Source organism: Coenobita brevimanus, chromosome 82, assembly GCF_032717465.1.
Source record: "Coenobita brevimanus isolate Jiangsu-jjx chromosome 82, ASM3271746v2, whole genome shotgun sequence".
Taxonomy (NCBI): domain Eukaryota; kingdom Metazoa; phylum Arthropoda; class Malacostraca; order Decapoda; family Coenobitidae; genus Coenobita; species Coenobita brevimanus.
The window spans coordinates 14697621-14721531 of NC_137035.1; the positions used below are offsets into that span (position 1 = coordinate 14697621).

Here is a 23911-nt window from a genome sequence, read left to right on the forward strand (position 1 = left end):
ACAGACCTTGGGGAAGTTTTCCTAGGCCTACCAGACCTCGGTTTCTTTGTGGGAACTTCACCACTGTTTTCCTCCCGAAACCGCGCACACCAACGACGCACTGTCGATCGTGCTACACCAACCAATTCACTAATTTCCTTTGTCTGGTGGCCTGCCTCCTTTAGAGCAATGATCTGGGATATGATTTCACCCGATAGTTCACGGGTAGGTGCCATAACAAAGTTTTAAAGGCCAAAACACTGCAGGACACTCGGTAAAAAATGGCACAATTTGAGAGGGACACTCGGCGGAGTTCCTCTCTCTCAGGCAGCCCGTGGGCGACTGAGGCGGGAACCAACCAGCGTGTCGGAAGGCCTCAGGCTACCGTGACGTCAAGCTCGGAGCTCAAACTTGTGGCTCAATTCTTACCCCCAAAAATGGGTGATTCTTTTTGGGCCATAAGTATTGCGCGCCCGGCGGACAACGCTGAATACTTCTGACGAGTACTGTATATGGTAGGTATTTAGGGTGACTTTTCCTAGGGTTGCTGACATAATTCATTTTCCCCAAAAGCTCTGTTGTTTGTCCAACACGTTTTTGGTCCAGCACAGGACCTGTGCATGACAATATTACCGTGTTGGATGCGAGGGAACTGTATGTATATATATATATATATATATATATATATATATATATACACACACACACACACACACACACAGACTGATAGATATAAAACCCTTCAGTCTTCAGTCAGAAATATGAAACATATCTCACTTAAAAGTAGTTTTACTTAACGCTGCACTTCATATGCACACATCCTGGACTTCAAGCAAGGACTGACTGTAACTAAGTACTAATGACAGTGCTTTTTCACACCTGGGCACTAATATCCTAACATACACAGTAGGAAATTATTAAAAGATACATACCTGATCAGCTCATGTAAAACAGCTACAGATTCATCGGGTGTTTTTCTGGTCCTGAATTTTCGCATTACATCATCAAGTGCTCTGCTGTAGTGGAACTTCCTCAAGCAGTTATCGTAGGATGCCAGCTTTTCCTGTGCATCATGTTTTGCAACCTATGTGTGGAAAAAAGTAAATAATAAAATAATAAGAAAAAAAAGAACAAAATAAGTAAACAAAATATTCCAAACTTATCATCATATTTATGGGAATATTCCTGCCCTTAAGTTTTAAGACAATTAACCCTATCAACTTGGTGATTAACTAAGGTATGTGTTATGTAGGGAAAACCCTTTAAAAGAGTGAGATGCTTTATCTATTCATTTTTTTTGTTCCAGCTAAAGGTGGACCTCTTACTGTGACTGGGGTTAATGAAGATGATATCTATCTATCTACTGCCAGATGCCTTAATCCAGTAAGGGGTGGGCACAAACAAAACACCTCCATGTCACCCGGTCACTGGCCATTTCACTGCCGTGCTCCCAACTCACACCCCCCTCTCTCATATACCTCTCCACTCCATCCTTCCATCTCATCCTTGGCCTCCCCCTCCCTCCACCTCACTCACATACACTCTCCTTGTTAGTCTCTTATTCTCCATCCTTTCCACATGACCAAACCACCTCAGTGTATTTCTCCTAATGTCTACTATCACATCCATATCCACACCACAATGCTCCTTCACTGCCTCATTTGTCAGTCTGTCTCTCCATGTAACCCCACATGTCTATATACTGTATCTATTGATGTATGCCTTAATCCCGTAAGGGGTTGCCACAAACTAATCACCTCCATGTTGCCCTGTCTCCCACCATTTCACTCCCCTGTTCCCAACTCACACCACCCTCTCTCCTATACCACTCCCCTCCATCCCTCCATCTCATCCTTGGCCTCCCCCTCCCTCTCCTCCCCTCCACTTCACTCACATACACTCTCCTCATCAGTCTCTCGCTCTCCATCCTCTCCACATGGCCAAATCACCTCAATTATTTCTCCAAACACCTTCTATCACATCCACATCCACACCACAATGTGCCTTCACTTCCTCATTTGTCAATCTGTCTCTCCATGTGGCTCCACATGCTCTTCTCAAATAACTCATTTCTACTGCTCTCACTCTTGTGTCCCTCTAACAAGGTCCAAACTCCACTTCCATATGTTACAGATGGTATCATCATACTGTCATACAGCAACTTTTTTACTTCCATACTCACTTCCCTGCTTGTTATCACTGCTTTCAAAGAACCAGCAACCTTTACTCCTTGTTATACCCTTTCAGGCACTTCACCCTCTACTCTTTCAGCCTTACTCATCACACTACCCAAGTACTTAAATGTATATTCATTTGTCATTTCCTCTTCATCCAACCTCTCTGTACATTCAGTGACTTCATTTCTTTTGAAGACCATAACTTTACTCTTCCCTACATCCACCTTTATATTCCGTTTCTTACTCTCCGAAACTCATTCACCATGCCTTGAAGCTCCCATTCATCTTCACTTAACAACACAGTATCATCTGCAAACAACAGTACAGGGAGTTTCCAAACACCGTCCTCTCTCCTTGGGGCTGCTCCAACATCCACGGCCCTACCTTGTATCTCTTTTATAACCCCACCCATATACAGACTGAACAACCACGGAGACATGACACATCCCTGTTTCAAGCCAACCTTCAAACAGAAAGATTCACTCAGTTCACTGTCCACACACACTGCAGTCTTAGCATCCTCGTACATACTTTTCATGGCATTTAGCAACTTCCCATTTACTCCATATATTCTTAATACTTTCCACATTCCTTGTATATTCACCCTGTCAAATGCTTTCTCTAAATCCATGAGGGCTGCATACAACTTCTTTCCCTTCTCTGGAAACTATACCACTAAAGACCTAAGAATGAAAACCTGATCACACAATCTCTTCCACCATGCTCCTCTCAAATAACTCATTTCCACTGCTCTCACTCTTGACTTCTGCCCTTCCAACAAGGTTCAAGCTTCATTTCCATATGTTAGAGCTGGTATCACAATACTGTCATGCAGCAACTTTTTTACTTCCATGCTCATTTCCTAGTTTCTTATCACATCTTTCAAAGAACCAGCAAGCTTCTTCCTTGTTGTACCCTTTCAAGCTCTTCACCCTCTAAACGTCCATCCTTGCTCATCACACTACCTAAGTGTACATGCAACCTCATTATACATCCAGTGACTTTATTTCTCTCAAAGACCGTAACTTTACTCTTCCCTACATTCATCTTCTTATACACATTTCCAAACTCATTCACTAAGCCTTGCAGTTCTCTTCCTCTTCACTTAACAATACAGTATCATATGCAAACAACAGTACAGGGAGTTGGTAAATGTTGCCCTGTGTCATTAAAGCTGCTCCAACATCCACTACCCTACCTTGTATCTCTTTAATAATGACATCCACCTACAGACTGAACAGCCATGGAGACATGACATCCATGTTTCAATCCAACATTCAGGTAGAAAAATCCACTCAATTCACTATCCACATGCAATGCAGCCTTAGCCCCATCATACATACTCTTCACGGCATTCAACAACTTCCCATTTACTCCATATATTCTTTATATTTTCCACATTCCCTGTCTATCCACCCTGTCATATGTTTTCTCCAAATCCATGAAGGCCACATACAACTTCTTTCCCTTCTCTAGAAACTTTTCCACTAAAGACCTAAGAATGAATATCTGATTTACACAACCTCTTCCCTACTAAAACCTACCTGTTCTTCACCAAATAATTGCTCTGTTATTTTCCTAACTCTTTCAATGAGTATTCTATCATACAGTTTTCTTACTACACTAGGAAGACAAATGCCCCTATGATTACCACACACTTCTTTTTCCCCTTTTCTTCTGTACAGGGGATTAATTATACCTGACTTGCAGTCCTCCGGGACTCAACCTTCCTCCCAGGCCAATCTGCACATCTTCCATATCCATTCTGCTACTATCTCTCCTCCATGCTTCAGCATTTCACCACACATTACATTGATTCCTGGGGCTTTCCCCATTTTGACATTCTTTGTTGCTTCCACTACTTCCACCATACTGATTTCTTCCTTTCTTCTCACCTGCCACCTTCTCCCAGCCATTCCCCGCTCATGTATCCTCGCATCACTTTCATTCTCTATAGTTCCTGAAGTGTTCTCTCCATCTGCTCACTTTTTCTCCCTTCTCCACTTGCAATTTACTATTTTTATCTTTCACCACCCAACTAACTTCTATATCACCCTAACTCTCTTTACCTCTTTCCAGAACATTTTCTTACTTTCCCTCCACTTTACATCACCCTAACTCTCTTTACCTCTTTCCAGAACATTGTCTTACATTCCCTCCACTTTACACTCAAATTCCTTCCAAATTCGTCACCCACTCTCTTCTTACTCTCTCTTACTAATCTTTTCACTTCTCTCTTCCTCTCAACATATCACTCATTATTCCATTTCTCAACTTCCTCCAGATCCCTGCTTTCCATCCACTTACTATTTGCTTTCTTCTTCTGTGTCACAGCTTGTCTCACCTCTTCATTTCAGCATGCTGTTTCTTGCGACCTCTTTCATCTCTTCACCCCATACACCACCTCAAATGCTGCACAGATTTCTTCTGTAAATATCCTGCATACATTTTCCACCTCCCCCATCTGCTCCAAATCATATTTACCCAATCACTCCTCCACTTCTCTCTTCTATTCTGCCTTATTCCATCTCTTGTAACCTTTCTACCCTCCTTGTATGGACTACTTCTTCCTGTCCTTTCCTCCTTCTATTCTTCCACTGCATTTGAACCATGACTTTCACCACCACCACATGGTGGTCAGAAAGTCCACTCCCTCAGCTTCTGTATGCTCTTGCATCCATTACACACCTTCTCATTCTGTCATCCAGACACATATAATCAATCATTGCCTTCCATTCATTCACTTCATCACTCACCATTCTCATCACTTGCCATTTATACCTGTGGATCATTTTGTGCCTAAAGAGTGTACTGGCTATCACCAACCCCCTCTCTGCACAAATATATATATGTATCTAACCCTTCCAATTAAAAAAGGTTCCCTTGAGATGTAATACTGTATAAAATATACTTGCACTCATATGCACATTTTAAGCTTAGGAGAGTTCAAACATACACCCCCAGATATGACCCCAAACCAGGCAATACTATTTTCACTGCCTTTATCATTACTCACTTCGAAATATACAAACAGGATGTGGAACAAGTTATCCCTCCCCCTTTTTAAATAGAGTTGTTTCACAATTTATGAGCATTTAACATGATTTTGACCATACAGTACGCATTTTTAAAATACTGTACAAATACTTAATTTTTACGTGTGGGCAATCCGCTTTTTCGAAAAGTTTTCTATCTATCTATCTATTGCCAGACGCCTCAGCCCCGTTTGGGGTGGCCACAAACAAATCACCTCCAAGTCGCCCTGTCCCCAGCCATTTCACTGCCCTGCTCCCAACTCACACCCCCCTCTCTCATATACCTTTCCACCCCATCCCTCCATCTCATCCTCGGCCTCCCCCTCCCTCTTCCCTCCTCCACCTCACTCACATACACTCTCTTCGTCAGTCTTTCTCCTCCATCCTCTCCACATGGCCAAACCACCTCAGTGTGTTCCTCATAACGCTTCCTATCACATCTACATCAACACCACAACGCTCCTTTATATCCTCATTCGTCAGCCTGTCTCTCCATGTGACTCCACAGGCTCCTCTTAAATAACTCATTTCCACTGCTCTCACTCTTGACTTGTGTCCTTCCAACAACGTCCAAGCTTCACTTCCATACGTTAGAGTTGGTATCACAATACTGTCATGTAGTAACTTTTTCACTTCCATGCTCACCTCCCTGTTTCTTATCACTGCTTTCAAAGAACCAGCAACCTTTCTTCCCTGCTGTACCCTTTCAAGCACTTCACCCTCCAAACCTCCATCCTTACTCATCACACTACGCAAGTACTTGAACGTACTCACATTTTCCAATTCCTCACCATCCAACCTCGCTGTACATTCACTGACTTCACCTCTCTCAAAGACCATCACTTTACTCTTCCCTACATTCAACTTTAGATTCCGTTTCTTACACACTCTCCCAAACTCATCCACCAAGCCTTGCAGCTCCATTTCGTCTTCACTCAACAACACAGTATCATCTGCAAACAACAGTACAGGGAGTTTCCAAACACTACCCTCTCTCACCAGGGCCACTCCAACATCCACTGTCCTACCTTGTACCTCTTTTATTACCCCATCCATGTACAGATTGAACAACCATGGAGACATGACACATCCCTGTTTCAACCAAACTTTCAAAGAGAAAAATTCACTTAGTTCACCATCCACACACACTGCAACCTTCGCACCATCGTACATACTCTTCACAGCATTCAACAACTTCCCATCTACTCCATATATTCTTAACACTTTCCACAACCCTTGTCTATCCACCCTGTCCTATGCTTTCTCCAAATCCATGAAAGCTGCATACAACTTCTTTCCCTTCTCTAGAAACTTTTCCACTAAAGATCTAAGAATGAATATCTGATCTACACAACCTCTTCCCTTCCTAAAGCCTCCCTGTTCTTCTCCAACTAATTCCTCTGTTCTTTCTCTAACTCTGTCAATAAGTATCCTACCATACACTTTTCCTATTATACTAAGAAGACAAATGCCCCTATGATTACCACACATTTCTTTTTCCCCTTTTCCTTTGTACAAGGGAATAATTATACCTGACTTCCAATCCTCCGGGACTCTACCTTCCTCCCAGGCCAATCTGCACATCTTCCACATCCATTCTACTACTATCTCTCCCCCATGCTTCAGCATTTCACCACACACTCCATCAATTCCTGGGGCTTTCCCCAATTTAACTTTCTTCATTGCTTCCACAACTTCTATCCTACTGATTTCTTCCTGTCTTCTCACTTCCCTCCTCCTCCCAGCCATTCCCCAGCCACTTATACTCGCATTACTTCCATCCTCTACGTTCAACAATTCCTTAAAGTGTTCTCTCCATCTGCTCACTTTTTCTCTCTTCTCCACTAGTAATCAACCATTTTTATCTTTCACTCCCCTGCTAACTTCACTTCCACCCTGTCTTACTCTTTTCACCTCTTTCCAGAACATTTTCATACAGTCCCTCCACTTTACACTCAAATTCCTTCCAAATTCCTCATCCACTCTCTTCTTACTTTCTCTTACTAATCTTTTCACCTCTCTCTTTCTTTCTACATATAACTCTCTCTTCCGCGTCTCAACTTCTTCCACGCCCCTATTTCTCATCCATTCATTGTATGCTTTCTTCTTTTGTGCCACAGCCTGTTTCACCTCTTCAGTCCACCACGCTGTTCCTTGCACCCCCCTCCGTCTTCTCTTCCTTCCACACACCACATCACATGCTGCACATATTTCTTCTGTAAATATCCTACACACACCTTCCACGTCTCCCATCTGCTCCAGTTCATATTTGCCTAATCGTTCCTCCACTTCTCTCTTATACTCTGCCTTTTTCTCATCCTCTTCTAACCTTTCCACTCTCCTTGCCACTACTCTTTCCTCTCGTCTTTCCTTTCTTCTATTCCTCCATCTTACTTGAAATCTAATTCTGGCCACCACCAAGTAGTGGTCAGAAAGTCCACTCCCCCATCCTCTATAAACTCTTGCATCCATTACACATCTTCGCATCCTTTCATCCACACACACATAATCAATCATTGCCTTCCTTTCATTCAGTTCACCACCCACCCTTCTCATCACTCGTCATGTATACCTGTGGATCATTTTATGCCTGAAGAGGATATTGGCTATCACCAACCCCCTCCCAGCACAAATGTCCACTAACGCACTCCCATTCTCATCTATCTCAGCAGGCACACCCCACTTACCAATTATTCCAACCACCTTCACATTCCCAACTTTACCATTCATATCACCAATCAAAAACACTCTCTCATTCCTTCCAAACTTTTCCATGCACACTTCTACATTTGTCCAGAACTCTTCTCACACTCTTCTAGCACGGTCTTGCGTTGGCGCATACGCACACACAATCGCCCACATTTGTGTTCCAACTTTCAACTTTACCCACACAATCCTAGACCCAACTGATCCATACTGTCTTATGCTCCTCTTCCATCTTTTACTCACAACTATACATACTCCTTCCTTTGCCCTCTCATTCTCATCTACTCCTGCACATATACCCCATCCATACTCCCATTCTCTCACACTTTCTCCACTCCATTTTGTTTCAGTTATTCCACATACATCCACTTTCGCACCCTCAAGCACCTGGACAATCTCTCTCTCTTTCACCTCATCATTCGCTCCCCTTACATTCCATGTTCCAATAATCATGTCCTTTGTCCGGTCCTTGGTCGTCATCATTTGGTCAGTCCTTGTCCAAGGCTTATTGTTTGTGTTTTTAGTTAGTTGTTTTCCGGGGAGGGGCACTAACCCTCCGCCAACCCTTTTAGTCGCCTTTTACAACAAGCAGGGATACTGGGGGAGTGCTTTCCCATAGTTGTATCTTCCCTGCCTATGACGCTCGTCTCTTGGCACCACGTTCCCTATTGTCATCTGGAACTCAATGACCGCATGATCATTTTTTCCTATAGAACACAGATATTTCAAAGATTCAACTACGCCAGTTTCTTTGGTTAGCAGTAAATCAAATCTTGCTGGTGTGTCGTCACCTCGGAATCGTGTCTCTTCTTTGACCCACTGGGTCATTACATTATTCATTGCTATATTTCACAATATAGTGCCCCACGAATTTTCACTGCCTCCTGAGTCCCAGTCCTCTCAGTTCACCTCTTTACAATTAACGTCACCCATTAGAATTATATTGTTGCTTTTCTCAATCACTTTCTGTAGATAACTAACCATGTCTAACAACATCTCCTGGTATTCATCATAATTCCATGCTCTTGTCTATAGGGGAACATATACTACTGCCGTATCTCTCTTGCCATTCTCTCCAGTTTCTAATTTCATATTTATCACTTCAGCCCTACCCTCTCCCATTTCAACAGTATCTACATTTATGTTGTTGTTCTTCACTGCTATCATCACTCCTCTTCCTGTTTTTTCTTTTCTGTCTCTTCTCCACAATTTGTATTTACCATCTCCCACATGGATATAATATCCTCTCTTAACTTGGTCTCTATAAAGCACATAACATCAGGATCATGCACCCTCAAGTAATTGTTGATTTCTAACCTTGCCAATATTAAACCATTAACATCAGTATAAGTCATTTTCAAACTTTTTTCATTGTTTTAATACCTTCTTCTCTCCGTCGGTACCATTTCCTCAATTTCTGATCCATAACTCTCCAATAAAACACTGTCTTCTCTTCCTCCGTTCTCTCTTCATTTTTTGCCATTGCTTCCTTTACTAACTCCTTTATTTTAGCTCTTTCTCCCTCATTTGCATCTCTCCTTATCCAAACATTTTTGAACCCCTCTTTGTCTGATAATTTCCATGTTCTATTAACATTTTCATTTACCATTACCTGGGACTTAAACTTTACCTTCAATGGCCTTGCCCATCCTTCCTCGTACTTTCCTAACCTAAACACTTCTTCAATCTCTTCTTGAGCTTCATTGTTACCCTCCATAACTACTGATAGTATCTCTTTAACCTTACTCAGTTCTGCTCTATCTCTTTCTGATCTTACTGTCATACGTTTTTCTTTTACCTCGCCACTAAACCACATGGGAACTTATAGTGTTGTGCAGTGTTAAATTAGAATTTAGACTGCAAAGGATTAACTGTGGAGTGCAAAATGGCGGTTGAAACTGGCAGTTGAAACTGGCATGGTGCAATTAACAATGTGCAGTGTTAAACAATTATAACACACAGCGCAAAGAATTACTGTAAGTGCAGCACAACACTGATTACTGCATGTGCTTCAAGAGCATTTTCACCACTGCCAAAACCCTAGAGAAGGCGGCCACAGACTTGCTGTAAGTACCCTAGCTGAGGTACAGTCACTTTTAATTCCTCATTCTTTGGTTCCTTTTCATTTATTTCATGCTTTATGTCCATTATTTGTGTGAATAGAGGCTTAAATAGGTTTAAATAGGTGCTATGCATGTCTGGTAGGGAGTTATTTAGGTGGCTTTCAAAGTTAGGCTGGGTTAGGGTCCTAAGTACCAGTCTAGGAGCCACGGGCCCACTATCCGGACGGGACCACTTTCCAGACATGCCTTTGGCTCTATTACATCGGATAGTGGAGGGATTACTGTAGACAAAAATGGAATAATAGTCAAACCTTCTAAATGAACCAGTCTATTTTAATTTTTGCTATACAAAGTTTGACTCCAAACTAGAGGTTTCATGACTATCTTTTCCTGTGATCGGTCAGTGTAATTAAATCCTTTAAGACTGAATACTGGTTGTGCAGTATATTGAAATAAGGAAAACAAAGAAAAAAAAGTCAAAATGACGAATTGAAGTTAGTTGAAAACCAAAAATTTTATATCTTGCTGTAGAAAAATATTATCTATCTATCTATCTATTGCCAGACGCCTCAATCCCGTTTGGGGTGGCCACATACAAATCGCCTCCACGTCGCCCTGTCCCCCACCATTTCACCGTCCTGCTCCCAACTCACACCCTCCTCTCTCATATACCTCTCCACCCCATCCCTCCATCTCATCCTCGGCCTCCCCCTCCCTCTTCCCTCCTCCACCTCACTCACATACACTCTCTTCGTCAGTCTTTCTCCTCCATCCTCTCCACATGGCCAAACCACCTCAGTGTGTTCCTCATAACGCTTCCTATCACATCCACATCCACACCACAACGCTCCTTTATATCCTCATTCGGCAGCCTGTCTCTCCATGTGACTCCACAGGCTCCTCTTAAATAACTCATTTCCACTGCTCTCACTCTTGACTTGTGTCCTTCCAATAACGTCCAAGCTTCACTTCCATACATTAGAGTTGGTATCACAATACTGTCATGTAGTAACTTTTTCACTTCCATGCTTACTTCCCTGTTTCTTATTACTGCTTTCAAAGAAGCAGCAACCTTTCTTCACTGCTGTACCCTTTCAAGCACTTCACCCTCCAAACCTCCATCCTTACTCATCACACTACCCAAGTACTTAAACATACTCACATTTTCCAATTCCTCACCATCCAACCTCGCTGTACATTCACTGACTTCACCTCTCTCAAAGACCATCACTTTACTCGTCCTACATTCACATTTAGCTTCTGTTTCTTACACACTCTCCCAAACTCATCCACCAAGCCTTGCAGCTCCCCTTCGTCTTCACTCAACAACACAGTATCATCTGCAAACAACAGTACAGGGAGTTTCCAAACACTATCCTCTCTCACCAGGGCCACGCCAACATCCACTACTCTACCTTGTACCTCTTTTATTACCCCATCCATGAACAGATTGAACAACCATGGAGACATGACACATCCCTGTTTCAACACAACCTTCAAGAAGAAAAATTCACTTAGTTCACCATCCACATGCACTGCAGCCTTAGCACCATCATACATACTCTTCACAGCATTCAGCAACTTTCCATCTACTCCATATATTCCTAATACCTTCCACAATCCTTGTCTATCCACCCTGTCATATGCTTTCTCCAAACCCATTAAAAATATTAAGCAATAAAAATCTATTAAAGATATATAAATCTGGTTTAAACCAAGCAAAACTACAATAAATTTCCTTTACAGTACTAAATAGATTATGGTTATTTGTGCATTTTATTGCACAGTAAAGCAAAAGGAAGAAGATGCACAATAATATATGATTCTCGGCCACATATTCTTTTTCTTTTATTGCTATGTGTAGACATACTTTTCATTACAGAATACTTCATGTGGTGTTATTTTGAAGCTGAACAGTTGTAATAAAAATTTTTTGAAGAATGTTCAAAAAAGGTAAGCAAAGGAAAAAAAGGTCAAAATGGCATATTCAGTATGTTGAAGTAAAAGAGATAGAGCTTGGAAACGTACAAGGTAATTACGCGATCTCCGACCGTCACAACAGCTACAGCACAACTGCCTTTGTTTCCTGCCCTAAGACAAAGCCATGAGTCATACCACACGCGCACTGCTCACCATGTACAAAGCAACCATCCCACGACATCATGCCAGAGTTTCTTTGTTATGACAAATAAATGCAAATTACACCCACGGCAAACTGACTTAGGTCCTAAACACAAACTTGCTATGTGAGAGTTGTCTGTCTTTGCTTCCACCTCTACCAAGTGCATTTTTGGGGCAAGAAGTAACTGGCAACTCCTCTGGTGTTGGTGGAAGGTGGTGAAACACTCAGCACGTCAGTGAATATGTTCCCGTCACTCTGAGCATACACCTCCCTTTCTTTTCATGTGCATTGCTCTCTGCTCTGTTATTTTCCTAGAGTCGAGTTGTCATGCCTGGAAAGTACTGCTCAAGAGATGAGGGGGTCCGTATCATTGCATGAAGGCAGGACAATGTCCATATCAACACGATCTGTGAACGTACTGGACGCACAAAGTCAACCGTCATGAAGATTCTTGCTGCAATGCGCGGCCTGCCACCTGATGTCGTACCACAGCACAAGCATGGCAGTGGAAAGAAGAGGATGACTTCCAGAGGTACAGATACACTTCTGAAGAGGGAAATAATCAAGAATCCTCGACTGACAGCAGCAGAATTCAAGAGAATGCATCCACAACTATTACAAGACATCTCAATTCGAACTATTAAACACCGCTTGCAGAAGAAGCTGGGTTTGCTAAGCTGCACCGCAGCCAAGCAACCGCTTCTCTCTGACCGCATGAAGATGCAGTGCATTCAGTTTGCCAAGAAGTATGCACACTGGACGTTGGATGAGTGGTGACAAGTTATTTTTTTCCAAAGAAAGCACATTTCAAGTCTTTCAGGTACTGTTAAGCACCCACAATCAGTAGTGGTATGGGGGTATTTCTCAGGTGAAATGGGAAGGGGAGGCCTCTACTCTTTCCTAAGAACTCGATGATGAATGGTGGCCGGTACATTTAAGTGCTGAAAGATCATTTGTTAAACTTTTTTGCTATTCATGGGTGCGACATTTTCATGCATGATTCAGCTCCATGTCACAAGTCAAGAATGGCTTCAGGATAATCAGATTGAGGTCCTCAACTGGCCTGGCAACAGTCCAGATCTAAATCCAATAGAAAACTGCTGGGCAAAAATGAAGAAAATCATGGCAGAGAAGAAGACACCCAATCTGGACGTCCTCAAGACTGAACTGATAAATGTAATGGCATTTCATGAACAAACATTGCGATATGATTTCTGTGTTTTTTATTACCTTATGGGGGAGGTCCTAAGTCAATTTGCGGTAGCTGTACAGTATGGTGAATATTTTACAAAATTATCTTAAAATGACTATTGAAAGTGCCATCGAAATCTCAGAAGTTGGATTTGAAATCATGCTCAAAACCATCATCGGAATCTCGAAGGGCTAATGTTGTTTGGGCATTTAACCTTTCAATGGCCGGCCCCAGGACCATTTTTTCAAAGTTCTAAAATTGATTTATTTTTCTTACAAGTGTGAAGAGAATCATCTGGTGTGCCTGGCAATGTGTTTTTTAGCTTAATAAACCCATCCTGTGATTCACTATGATTCGCAGAAGAGCAGAAGATAACATAAAACCCACCACGCATGTGCCATTACCGTAAAAACATATGGGGAAAACATCCGAGAAAAAGCGTCCGCCTGAGTGCTTGAGATGATAGAGTGGGGTTGGGTAAACATACAAATGACCTTCGTTCCTCTCCCATAAATGTAGTTTTCTATTGCTCACACTAATTCGATGTCACCGGTATGTTTATGGTAAAGTGTTGTTCAATGCCAGAGGCCATTTAGGGGTTAATATACAGTTGGAATGTTTAACATTACAGGAATCTACTTGTTATTCTAAAGTAATTGCATTCTATTGTTACTGATTATCCAAAATTGGGTGTGTCATGTCAGATGACAATGTCACCGTACACAGAGCGGACAATAACGTTCCAGGGCTAAGAATACAGTATCATCTGCAAAAAAAAGAACAGGAAGTTTCCAAACGCTGCCATCTCTCTTTACAGTCGCTCCAGCATCCACTGCTCTACCTTGTACCTTTTTTATAGCTCCATCCACATACACACTGAACAACCACTGAGACATGACACATCCCTGTTTCAATCCAACATACAGATAGAAAAATTCACTTACATCACCATCCACATGCACTGCATTCCCACCATCTTCATATATACTCTTCATGGCATTCAACAGCTTCCCATTTACTCCATATAATCTTAATATTTTCCACATTCCTAGTCTATCCACCCTGTCATATGCTTTCTCCAAATCCATGAAGGCTGCATACAACTTCTTTCCCTTCTCCAGAATCTTTTCCAGTAAAGACCTAAGGATTAATATCTGATCTGCACAACCTCTTCCCTTCCTAAAACCTCCCCATTCTTCTCGGACTAATTCCTCTGTGATTTCCCTAACTCTGCATTATGTATCCTACCATATACTTTTCCTATTCTCCCCTTTGGGGCTAAGATGCGAATGAATGTGTTTGAATGGATGAGTAAATGGGGAGTGTGTCATCATGTCTCGGCTACCTCCCTTTCCTTGGGGGAAGCAGCCTAGGTATATAAATAGATAGATAGATTACACAAAGATGACAAATGCCCCTATAATTACCATAAACTTCTTTTTCCCCTTCCCCTTTGTACAGAGGTATAATTAAACCCGACTTCCAATTCTCCGGGACTCTACCTTCCTTTCAGGCCAATCTCCACATCTTTCATATCCATTCTACTACTATCTCTCCCCCGTGCTTCAGCTCTTCACCTGACTCTCTATAACTTCCTGGGGATTTCCCCACTTTGACTTTCTTCATTGCCTCCACTACTTCCACCTTCCTGACCACTTCCTCCCTTCTCATCTCTCTCCTTTGCCCAGTAATTCCCCAGTCACTTATACTCGCATTACTTTCATTCTCTGTGCTTAAGAATTCCTTGAAGTGTTCTCTCCATCTGCTCACTTTTTCTCCTTTCTCCACTAGCAGTGGTACCCGACGTTGCTGGGCCAAAAAGGCGAACTCTCTAATCCTATTTGTTCTAGTTCAATCTTTCTTTAGAAAGACCATGTACCTCTTATGCTTCTGAAGAGGGATTATAAGAGGTCCAGGAATTTTCTATTTCAACTTTCGCAGAATAATGCACTGTATTTGTGTGCACTTGTTTACTATTACTGGTGACCTCAAATGCCCTCCAACTGGTGACCTCAAATGACCTTAGAGGTCAACCTCACATAGCTGATGTCGTAACTTGAGGTCATGTGAGTCTCCCTGCTGAAAATTGGACTGCTGGGTCCAGTCATTCAAGCATGCATTACTGGTGACCTCAAATGTTCTCCGATCGGTGACTTCAAATGGCCTCGGAGGTCAACCTCACAGAGCCTATGTCTAAACTGGAGGTCATGTGAGTCTCCATGCCAAAAAGTGGGTTGCTAGGTCCAGTCTTTTGAGCATGTTTACTGGTGACCTCAAATGGCCTCCGACCAGTGTCCTCAAATGACCTTGGAGGTCAACCTCACGTAGCCTATGTCTGAACTGGAGATCAAATAAGTCTCCACGCCAAAAATTTGGCTGCAAGGGGACCCGGCACTGCCAGAGCCAAAAAGGCAAACACTCTACTGGTGACCTCAAATAAACCAGATCTTAATTTTGACCCCTCCCTAAAACCATTCTTGGATCACCCTGATTTAGAATATATATGGGTCTGGTGGTCTCTGGCCCTTGGTTTGGGCATGACTGAAGGACAAACAAATAAACAATGCAGCTCTTTTATATATATATAGACTCCCCTACTACCTTCTTTATCTCCCTGTCTAACTCTCTTTACCTTCCTCCAGACCTTCTTACATTCCCTTCACTTTATAGTCAAATTCCTTTCAATTTCTTCGTCCACTGTCTTCTTACTAATCTTTTCAACTCACTTTTCTTCTCTACATATAATTCTCTATTCCCTCTCACAACTTCAGAGCCTCTGCTTCACATCCACTAACTATATGCTTTCTTCTTTTGCACCACAGCTTGCTTCACCTCTTCATTCCACAATGCTGTTCCTTGCACCCCCTTTTTTCACTTCACACCACACACCACTTCACATGCTGGACATACTTCTTCTGTGATTATCTTGCACACACCTTCCACCTCCCCCATCTACTCCACATCATATTTACCCAAACTCTTCTCCACTACTCTCTTATATTCTACCTCTTTTTCAACCTCCTGAAACTTTTCAATCCTCTTAACATGGGCTACTTCCTCCCGCCTCTCTCCTTTTATTTACCCATTGCATCTGCACCCTGGCTTTCACAACCAACTGGTGATCAGGAATATTTTTTACATAAACCATTTACATTATTCCATGTGTTCTGCAGGTACAGAGCTATTTTGTTCCAAATCATTAACTATATGGTCTGCCAAAGTTATAGCATGTTTCCCCTTAAAAGATATTGGAACAATCCCTACCAACTGAGGGAAATCCTTCCCTACTTGAAGTTTTAGCATACCATTTTATACAGGGCCCTTAGGAAAGGCCTTATATGAGCTTTAAGCATACAGCTGTAACTCTCTAATGTAATAGTTAACTGGCACTCACAAGTGTCCATATATGCAACTGATCAACCATAGAACTGTATTCCTCATTCTGCTTTCCCTGCTGCTTATGACCCTCAATCTAACAGCGTGTCCAGGGATCTCACAGTGAATGGATTCTGAATTTGAATTTAATTTTGCTCAGTCTTCCATGGAGAGAATAAATTTTTTTAAGCTGTCAACCTTGGGTTCTTTCTTTCTGCATTAAACAAAAAAGTACTGAATGGTGTGTAATGCAATCTCCCTTACCACATCTCCAGGTAGCATGATGATATCATCTGGAATGGTTTTCCGTGGTGCTTTCTGAACATTTTTCTTGGTGTCCTGGGTTGGTGTTTCTTGATGATGACGGTGTTGGAAGGAGAGAAGACCCGAGCCTGAAGATATCATACCTACAATGACAGTCGAATCTCCAGGCTGTCATGGAGTACAGTTCAAGTATGAGACAATAAACCATTTAATGGACTATGTTCAGGCATATATCTATCTATCTATCTATCTGCTCCCAGATGCCATAATCCCCTAAGGGGTGGCCATTTGAATTTGAGTTATTTGTTTTACGGGGAGGGGCACTAACCCTCCACCAACCCACTTGTTGACACGTAGGGAGCATGTATGGTTTGGTTATATGGTTACCACCCAGCGCGGAAAATAGTTTCTTGGCTTACAGGAAACCATTTGGCTTGTCACTCAATGTAAAGCCACCTGTAAAGAAAAGCAAAGCAATAAGAAGTGAAAGGAAAGATGGGAGAAATAGGAAGAGAGGAGGGCAGGCACAGAAAAGGAATGATAAAGGCTAAGGAAGAAGTCGGCAGCACTACATCAGGTGAGTGGATGATGGTTGCCACCACCTACCACATATATATACATACTGCATACTATCTATCTATTGCCAGACGCCTCAATCCCGTTCGGGGTGGCCACAAACAAATCGCCTTCACGTCGCCCTGTCCCCTGCCATTTCACTGCCCTGCTCCCAACTCACACCCCCCTCTCTCATATACCTCTCCACCCCATCCCTCCATCTCATGCTCGGCCTCCCCTTCCCTCTTCTCCCCTCCACCTCACTCACATACACTCTCTTCGTCAGTCTTTCACCCTCCATCCTCTCCACATGGCTAAACCACCTCAGTGTATTCCTCCTAACGCTTCCTATCACGTCCACATCCACACCACAACGCTCCTTTATATCCTCATTTGTCAGCCTGTCTCTCCATGTGACTCCACAGGCTCCTCTTAAATAACTCATTTCCACTGCTCTCACTCTTGACTTGTGTCCTTCCAGCAACGTCCAAGCTTCACTTCCATACGTTAGAGTTGGTATCACAATACTGTCATGTAGTAACTTTTTCACTTCCATGCTCACTTCCCTGTTTCTTATCACTGCTTTCAAAGAACCAGCAACCTTTCTTCCCTGCTGTACCCTTTCAAGCACTTCACCCTCCAAACCTCCATCCTTACTCATCACACTACCCAAGTACTTAAATGTACTCACATTTTCTAATTCCTCACCATCCAACCTCGCTGTACATTCACTGACTTCACCTCTCTCAAAGACCATCACTTTACTCTTCCCTACATTCACCTTTAGATTCCGTTTCTTGCACACTCTCCCAAACTCATCCACCAAGCCTTGCAGCTCCATTTCGTCTTCACTCAACAACACAGTATCATCTGCAAACAACAGTACAGGGAGTTTCCAAACACTACCCTCTCTCACCAGGGCCACTCCAACATCCACTGTCCTACCTTGTACCTCTTTTATTACCCCATCCATGTACAGATTGAACAACCATGGAGACATGACACATCCCTGTTTCAACCCAACCTTCAAAGAGAAAAATTCACTCAGTTCACCATCCACATGCACTGCAGCCTTACCACCATCATACATACTCGTCACAGCATTCACCAACTTCCCATCTACTCCATATATTCTTAATACTTTCCATAATTCTTGTCTATCCACCCTGTATGCTTTCTCTAAATCCATGAAAGCTCCATACAACTTCTTTCCCTTCTCTAGAAACTTATCCACTAAAGATCTAAGAATGAATATCTGATCTACACAACCTCTTCCCTTCCTAAAGCCTCCCTGTTCTTCTCCAACTAATTCCTCTGTTCTTTCTCTAACTCTGTCAATAAGTATCCTACCATACACCTTTCCTATTATACTAAGAAGACATATGCCCCTATGATTACCACACACTTCTTTTTCCCCTTTTCCTTTGTACAAGGGAATAATTATACCTGGAGTAGACTGTAGCACCAGTCGAGCAGGGCAGTACTCCCGAGGTGGATGGAAAGCTGATGACAGGGAGTGCTGGAGCTCCCGTTTCATCAGCCCTCAGGGCTAGTTCCTGACCATCCTCCTTTGCTGAACTTTTTCAGTGTCTCAGTTACAGAGAGAGTAGGCCAGCATGCTCTCCAGTACAAATTTCTCTATCTTCACCAAACTACATGCACAGTACACACTACACTTCCTATTCAAAAATCAACGAAAATGGCGTCAATTCACCCAGCCTCGGAGTCCCCGGGGGGGGGGGACCATAAATGCCCCCGCCATCTGCCCCTCTCCTGGTGACGACTCGAGGTGCCTGGAACCACTGTCTGACTCTCTTCTTCTTCTTCATTTCTGCAACATTCGCGGCCTTTCATCTAACTTTCGCTCTGTTGAGCACCACCTCTCCTCCTCTGAACCTCACCTTCTTTTTCTAACGGAGACTCAGCTGTCTGAGGCAACTGACAGCAAACCCTTTTCTGTATCCTCCTACTTTCTCTATATTCATTTCAAAGCCAAAGGTGGCTGTTGTGTATACATACGCAACGACTTATCTTGCTCTCGTGTTCCTGAACTTGATTCTTCTGAATTCTCCACACTCTGGCTTCGGCTTTCCTGTCATTCTCTGACTAAATATATCTGTGCTGTTTACTTATCCCCTAATTCTACTGACTATCAAAAATTCTTCGACTATCTTACTTCTACGATGGAACACATTCTGTCCATTTCTCCTTTCTCTGAAATCTCCATTCTTGGAGATTTCAATGTTCACCACCACCTTTGGCTCTCCTCTCCTTTCACGGATCCACCTGGTGAACAAGCCTACATCTTTTCTATCCTTAATGACCTAGAGCAGCTTGTACAGCACCCTACCCGTATCCCTGACCGCCTTGGAGAGAGCTCCAACATACTTGACCTCTTCCTCACAACTAATCCTTCTGCTTACTCTGTTAATCTTTTCTCTCCGTTGGGCTCCTCCGATCACAACCTTATTACCTTAACTTGTCCTATCACTCCGGTACGGCCTGTGGACCCTCCAGGGAAACGTCGTCTGTGGCATTTTGGAGCTGCGGACTGGGAGGCCCTCAGGCAGTACTTCTTTGATTTTCCCTGGAATGATTATTGCTTCCATGGCCGTGAGCCATCTGAGTGTGCCTTGCGCATTACGGAGGTTATTCTCTCGGGCATGGAAGCATACATTCCTTTCTCATATCCTTTGACTAACGCAAGAAAGCCTTGGTTTAATCACGCTTGTTCTAATGCTGTCCGCAACAAGGAGAAGGCCTACAAAAGGTACCGGAGCCAACCCACCTCTGAATCACATAATGTTTATGTTTCTGCCCGGAATCGTGCTAAGTCTGTTCTTCGCTCTACTAAAAATAATTTCATCCATACAAAATGCTCTCAACTCTCCAACTCGAATTCTTCCCGCTCCTTCTGGCACCTTGCCAAAAATCTTTCTAAAACTTTATCTCATCATCCTTCCCTCCTCTTTTCTACTCTGATGGTTCTGTAGCTATTTCTTCTACTGATAAAGCAGATCTCTTTGCACAGACTTTCTCCTCCAATTCCACCTTAGACGATTCCGGTGCTGTTCCTCCATCACTTCCCCCCTCTGACTTCCTCATGGCTGACATTAAAATTTCTTCAGTTGATGTATTTTCTGCCATCACTGGCCTCAGTACTAACAAGGCATATGGGCCTGATGGGGTCCCTCCTGTTGTTCTCAAGAACTGTGCTTCTGTGCTTACACCCTGCCTAGGCAAACTATTTCGCCTTTGTCTGTCAACTTGTACCTTTCCTTCTTGCTGGAAGTTTGCTCTCATTCAGCCAGTCCCAAAGAAGGGTGACCACCCCCAACCCTCCAACTATCGTCCAATTGCTTTAACGTCCTGTATTTCAAAAGTTTTCGAGTCAATTCTTAATAGAAAAATTTTAAGGCATCTTTCCTATCACAACCTTCTTCCCGATCGTCAGTATGGGTTCCGTCAGGGACGCTCCACTGGCGATCTTCTCACCTACCTTTCAGACTCCTGGTCATCCTCCTTTTGGGACTTTGGCGAAAGCTTTGCCATTGCACTTGACATCTCAAAGGCTTTCGATCGAGTCTGGCATAAATCTTTAATTTCCAAACTGCCCTCCTACGGTTTCTATCCTTCTATCTGTGCCTTCATCGCTAGCTTCCTTTCTGGTCGTTCTATAGCCGCTGTTGTAGACGGCCATCATTCTTCTCCTAGATCTATCAACAGTGGTGTTCCTCAGGGCTCTGTCCTATCACCAACTCTCTTCCTTTTATTCATCAATGATCTTCTAAGCTGTACATCTAACCCTATCCACTCATACGCTGATGACTCCACCCTTCACCTTTCCATTCGGTTCCCGCAACGCCCATCTCAACAGTTACTTCAAGAAACAAGGGATGAGGCTATGGCACACCTAATGTCTGACTTGGCTCATATCTCTGACTGGGGTAAAAATAATATGGTTGTCTTTAATGCATCTAAGGCTCAGTTCTTACACCTATCAACCCGACAAAATCTTCCACAGGTATACCCACTAATGTTTAATAATATTCAGCTTAATCCTGCATCATCCTTGAACATGCTTGGGGTTTCATTTACTCGGGACTTATCTTGGAAAGATCATATTGCATCTCTTGTAAAATCTGCTTCCAAGAGATTGGGTGTGCTAAGCCGACTCCGCTCTTTCTTTACCCCTGCACAATTGTTGACTCTATACAGAGGTTTTATCCGCCCCTGTGTGGAGTACAACTCTCATGTGTGGGGAGGCTCCTCACATACAGCTCTTCTCAATAGGGTGAAGTCAAAGGCTTTTCGTCTCATTAACTCTCCTCCTCTTACTGACTCCCTTCAACCTCTGTCTCTTCGCTGCACTGTTGCATCTTCATCTCTTTTCTATCGCTACTTTAATGGTCACTGCTCCTCTGAACTGTCTGCTTGCATTCCTCCACCTCTACGACGGGCGCATAGCACCCGTCTGGCAGCAAACTCTCATCCCTTTTCTGTCCAACTCTCTAATGCAAGAGTTAACCGTTACTCCCAGTCTTTCATTTATGCAACAGGTCAGCTCTGGAACTGTCTCCCTCTGTCTGTATTTCCTGCTGCCTATGATCTCCAGTCTTTCAAACGTAGTGTGTCCAGGCATCTCAAAATGATCGGATCTTGAATTAGGCTCTCTATTGTATTTTGCTTTTCTCTTGGAGGGAACTGTTACTGCGGGCTCATGGCCTTTGGTTCCTTCTTCCTCGCATTAAAAAAAAAAAAAAAAAAAAAAATCCTCCGGGACTCTACCTTCCTCCCAGGCCAATCTGCACATTTTCCACATCCATTCTACTACTATCTCTCCTCCATACTTCAGCATTTCACCAAACACTCCATCAATTCCTGGGGCTTTCCCCGATTTAACTTTCTTCATTGCTTCCACAACTTCTATCCCACTGATTTCTTCCTGTCTTCTCACCTCCCTCCTTCTCCCAGCCATTCCCCAGCCACTTATACTCGCATTTCTTCCATCCTCTATGTTCAACAATTCCTTAAAGTGTTCTCTCCATCTGCTCACTTTTTCTCCCTTCTCTACTAGTAATTTACCATTTTTATCTTTCACTCCCCTGCTAACTTCACTTCCACCCTGTCTTACTCTTTTCACCTCTTTCCAGAACATTTTCTTACAGTCCCTCCAATTTACACTCAAGTTCCTTCCAAATTCCTCATCCGCTCTCTTCTTACTCTCACTTACTAATCTTTTCACCTCTCTCTTTCTTTCTACATATAGCTCTCTCTTCTGCCTCTCAACTTCTGCCACGCCCCAATTTCTCATCCATTCATCGTATGCTTTCTTCTTTTGTGCAACAGCCTGTCTCACCTCTTCATTTCACCACGCTGTTCCTTGAACACCCCTCCGTCTTCTCTTCATCCCACAGACCACATCACATGCTGCATATATTTCTTCTGTAAATATCCTGCACAGACCTTCCATGTCCCCCATCTGCTCGAATTCATAATTGCCTAATCGTTCCTCCACTTCTCTCTTATACTCTGCCTTTTTCTCATCCTCTTGTAACCTTTCCACTCTCCTTACAAATACTCCTTCTTCCCGTCCTTCCCTTCTTCTATTTCTCAATCCTAATTGGACCTTGATTCTGGCCACCACCAAGTAGTGGTCAGACAGTCCACTCCCCCAACCTCTATACACTCTTGCATCCATTACGCATTTTTGCATCCTTTCATCCACACACACATAATAAATCATTGCCTTCCTTTCATTCGGTTCACCACCCACCCTTCTCATCACTCGCCATGTATACCTGTGGATCATTTTGTGCCTGAAGAGGGTATTGGTTATCACCAACCCCCTCTCAGCACAAATGTCCACTAACGCATTGCCATTCTCATCTATCTCAGCAGGCACACCCCACTCACCAACTATTCCATCCACCTTCACATTCCCTACTTTGCCATTCATATCACCGATCAAAAACACTCTCTCATTCCTTCCAAACTTTTCCATGCACACCTCCACATTTGTCCAGAACTCATCTCTCACTCGACTTGCACGATCTTGCGTTGGCGCATACACACACACAATCGCACACATTTGTATTCCAACCTTCAATCTTACCCACACAATCCTTGACCCAACTGATCCATACTCTCTTATGTTCTTCTTCCATCTTATACTCACAACTATATATACTCCTTCTTTTGCCCTCTCATTCTCACCTACTCCTGCACATATACCCATACTCTCATTCTCCCACACTCTCACCTCTTCATTTCGTTTCATTTATTCCGCATACATCAACTTTCGCACCCTCAAGCACCTGGACAATCTCTCTCTCACCTCATCATTTGCAGGTAAGTGTGAATGGAAATTTGAGTGACAAGTTTTCCAAGAATGCTGGTGTGCACCAGGGGTCAGTTTTGAGCCCCTTGTTGTTTATCATGGT

The 23911-nt window shown here is 43.0% G+C and overlaps 1 protein-coding gene across 1 annotated transcript in view; it reads right to left on the reverse strand.

Moving 5' to 3' along the window:
- The window catches only part of LOC145409682 (U3 small nucleolar RNA-associated protein 15 homolog), a 403188-nt gene that overhangs the window by 110920 nt on the left and 268357 nt on the right, over positions 1-23911 (reverse strand). Inside the window, exons 7-8 of the mRNA XM_080280034.1 lie at positions 16914-17081; positions 912-1063 (exon numbers count right to left, since the gene is read on the reverse strand). Coding sequence (XP_080136160.1) covers positions 912-1063; positions 16914-17081 — 320 coding nt within the window. The remainder of the gene's footprint in view (positions 1-911; positions 1064-16913; positions 17082-23911) is intronic.